This window comes from Heterocephalus glaber, unplaced genomic scaffold (assembly GCF_053883595.1).
Source record: "Heterocephalus glaber isolate CG9 unplaced genomic scaffold, H.glaber_assembly_v1.0 deba00001594, whole genome shotgun sequence".
Taxonomy (NCBI): domain Eukaryota; kingdom Metazoa; phylum Chordata; class Mammalia; order Rodentia; family Bathyergidae; genus Heterocephalus; species Heterocephalus glaber.
Window position 1 is genome coordinate 17,624,402 of NW_028258369.1, and position 3,277 is coordinate 17,627,678.

General features: G+C 48.2%; 1 protein-coding gene across 1 annotated transcript; it reads right to left on the reverse strand.

The window, feature by feature from the left end:
* Positions 1 to 340: 340 nt before the first annotated feature.
* Tmsb4x (thymosin beta 4 X-linked) lies at positions 341 to 2,479 on the reverse strand. The gene is made up of 3 exons (XM_004871007.2): positions 2,368 to 2,479; positions 1,194 to 1,306; positions 341 to 774 (listed from the first exon to the last, which is right to left on the reverse strand). Exons 2-3 carry the CDS (start codon positions 1,291 to 1,293, stop codon positions 740 to 742), a joined length of 135 nt encoding a protein of 44 aa, XP_004871064.1. The 5' UTR covers positions 1,294 to 1,306; positions 2,368 to 2,479; the 3' UTR covers positions 341 to 739.
* Between the last annotated feature and the right edge of the window lie 798 nt (positions 2,480 to 3,277).

The following is a 3,277-nucleotide window of genomic DNA, read 5'->3' on the forward strand; positions in this document are numbered from 1 at the left end:
CTCCTGGCCTCACAGTCTTCCCACCCCAGCCTCCCAAGTTAACAGGGACCACTATGACCATTGTACCAGCCTTTATAAATCTATTTTTATTAAAGCTTTTATATAACTCATTGTAGGAATTCTTCCAGCCTAAGTAAATGATCTCCCAATTACCTGGTAAAGTGTAGCTGAGATATTTCGGGTAGTGGCAGAAACCCATTTCTATGCCCTGGACATTTTACCAAATCGCTAGAGATGTTTGTCATTTCTCAGTCCCAGTGAGACCAAGGAGTAGGTCCCTTTGCAAAGATTTCACCCACGATTAAACCAATCCTTCCAGACACCAGGCAGTCACACCAGCCGCGTTTTAAAACTTTATTTGCATATTAAAAAAATTGTGCATTCCAATAATTAAAATCATTTGAACAAAAAAAAAATGGCACTCTGATTAAACTGCATTTTACAGCCTGCAGGACACCTTGGACCAACTTGGATTTTACTCTACATTTCACCATCCTCCCACCCAGCTTCTTCCTTCACCAACATGCAAGCTCTTTTCCTTCCCTGCCAGCCACACAGGCAGATGGGAGTGGCAGGCTCGGCCTTCCTTGTCAGTAGTTCTTGGATGTGGAAGGGGCAGCACAGTCATTTAAACTTGATCCAACCTCTTTGCATCTTACAAAGTTAAACAGCTAAAAGAAGTAAAATAAGAAGGCAATGCTTGTGGAATGTACAGTGCATATTGGCGGCGCACGTCTCATTACGATTCGCCTGCTTGCTTCTCTTGTTCAATCGCTGGGACCGGAAAAAGACAAAAAAAAAAGAAAAAAAGATGGGAGAGGTTAAGAGGATCCAGAATAGCTTAGAAAGATTACAGTGCTTTCATTTCAAACGGCTTTTCATGGCCTAAAAATTCTACATACAGGCAATTATAATCAAATATATAATTTATATTAACTGTGTTAAATCAAAGTATATTTTAATAGATAAATGTATCTGTATATTACTATGACATATTAAATAACCCATTATTAAATCACTAAGGCCCTGTGTTTGTTGGCTGCAAAAAATTTTTAATTAACCTTTCTAAACCACATTCATCATCATCAAACTGTCTGCTCCTCCCCCGACCCCCCCCATCCTCCCGCCCGCCCGCCGGCCGCACCCGCCCAGCCCAGCCTTTTCTGAAAATGGGGGAGGGGATCGGAGCTTACTTTCTTTCGAAGGCAGAGGATTTTTCTCTTGCGTTTCTGTCTTCTTCAATTTCGACTTATCGAATTTCTCGATCTCAGCCATATCGGGTTTGTCAGACATGGTCGCGAGTAAGCTGCAGGTACAAAGCAGAGAGCGAAGCTGAGAAAGAGCCACCCACACCCTGGGGTCTCCCCGCTCAGAAATGCGTGTCTCCCCTCCAAGTTCCAGCCCGAAACCCCACCGCCTCCCCCTTCCTCTTCTATTCAGGGGTGAAGAGCTTCCAGGAGACAAAACAAATTTAAGAGATCCCCTTCAATATTTCGAAACGTGGGGGACCAGAGAGGGAGAATGGCTCAAGGCTGAAATCTTCTAACACAGTGAAATTGACAACTGCGGGTTAATTGCAGCGTTTAAAAATTACAATCTGGCTAGAGCGAGTGCAGAACAAAGCCACTTCCGAGTTAAAGTGTGCGCGGGGCGGGGGGGGGTCGAGTAAAATTTGGAGCCAACGTCACAAAATGGGTTTTTGTTTTCTAAATACGGTCTATTCCCTCATGCAGGCCAGATCCCGTTTTCTCCTCCGCTTACAAAGGCGGCAGCTGCAGCCGGCGCCTCCGACCACCGCCCTACCGGATTCCTCCCTCTCCAGCTAGCTCAACAATGCAGCCGGCGGCACACAAAGCTGCCTCCCTATGGCCCATAAATCAATCCTGATCTGCATTAGGGGCAGTCTCGAAGCCTTGGCGCACATTCCTCTGCAAGTAGGACTTTTAAGACTTCGCGATGCAGCCCAGTCTCCTTAAACCTGGCCAGATACAGCCTTGTAAGCCATCCATTCACGGCTAGGGGGGCTTCAGAGCCGGTTGAAGCTCCAGGCTCCGGTGAATGTGCGTTAGAACAAAGGGTCTTTCGTTTCCGATTAATCATAGACTGAGAGGCAACGCAGATGCCTTTGGGGGAAAACTAAGGCCAAAATGTCCCCTTGAGGCTGCACGGCAAAATGCCAGTTTGTGCGGTTTTTAAAAACTGAGTTCTCAGTCCCGTTACCCAGCGTGTGGAAGGGTTTACGGATCCCTAAGCTTTTCAGAGCAACCTTTCTAGGGAGGACCACTTGGGATCGGCTTTAGGGATTCCTGAATAGGGACGCAGGTGCCTGGCTGGAAGGGGACAGGAGAAAGGGGCCCTGGGGCTCACCGGAGCGAAGCGCGCGAACGAGTGAAGTCCGATCTGCTCAGTGGCCAACGCCGAGTGCCGGGCGGGGCGCGCTAGCGCCGCTATATGAGCGCTCCTATGTAAATGAGGTGATGTCACCAGCAGGCCCGCTTAACTCCTTCGCGCCGCGTTGGCGGAAAGGCGTCCGGAAGCCGGCGGGCGTTGGGGGAGGGGGGGTGCTCCGGGGGGCCCTCCCACTCCCCCATTAGTGCGCCTTAAACACGACGACGGCGGAAAAATAAAATGAGCAAAAGCCCATCCTCCAACACTTCCTTCGCAGTGCATTTTCCCCTTTTATATTTATTTTCTTATAATGAATTTTCTCAAGAGCTGCCCAAACCTGCTCTTGCGGACCAGTGCGTGCTAACTAAGGGCCCGGGTGGCACCTAGGGGGACAGACATTCCTTTACACGAATCTGGCTTTGTGTGCTGCAGACATCCCCAAGCTAGGGCGCGGGGTCCCTCACACTAGGGCCTCACCCAGTCCAGTGACTCAGCTTTCGGGCCAGAGCAGAGCATTCACCCCACCCGGCGCTGCCGTCTTTGTCTTCCCCGCTTGTGTTCCCCTTGACTTGGGAGGGAGCTAAAACATCCTTAAGGGTTTCACCTCTGCAGCATACACATTTTCCATTGTTCTAATATTTTTCAGCACTCAAGTCAAATTACTAAGATCTTCTGGGTGTAAGGTAATTATGGAGTTTATACAGTACAATGCCTCCCCTTAAAGACGTAAGTCAAGTTCAAGCTCTACTATTGACTTGCTGCCAGACAATGAGGAAGTTCTTTTCTTTCCTCTTCCTTATTTTCATAAATTATAAAAGTGATCGCAGAGAAGGCCCGTGTTGATTTCCAAAGACTACAAGCCCATTTTCTCTAATGTCTTGAAACTGTG

Coding starts and splice junctions, on each gene's coding strand:
- Tmsb4x (XM_004871007.2), bottom strand. CDS start 1,293: ATGTCTGACAAACCCGATATGGCTGAGATCGAGAAATTCGATAAGTCG. Junction 775..1,193: donor TCCTCTGCCTTCGAAAGAAA/GTAAGCTCCGAT, acceptor TTCCGGTCCCAG/CGATTGAACAAGAGAAGCAA.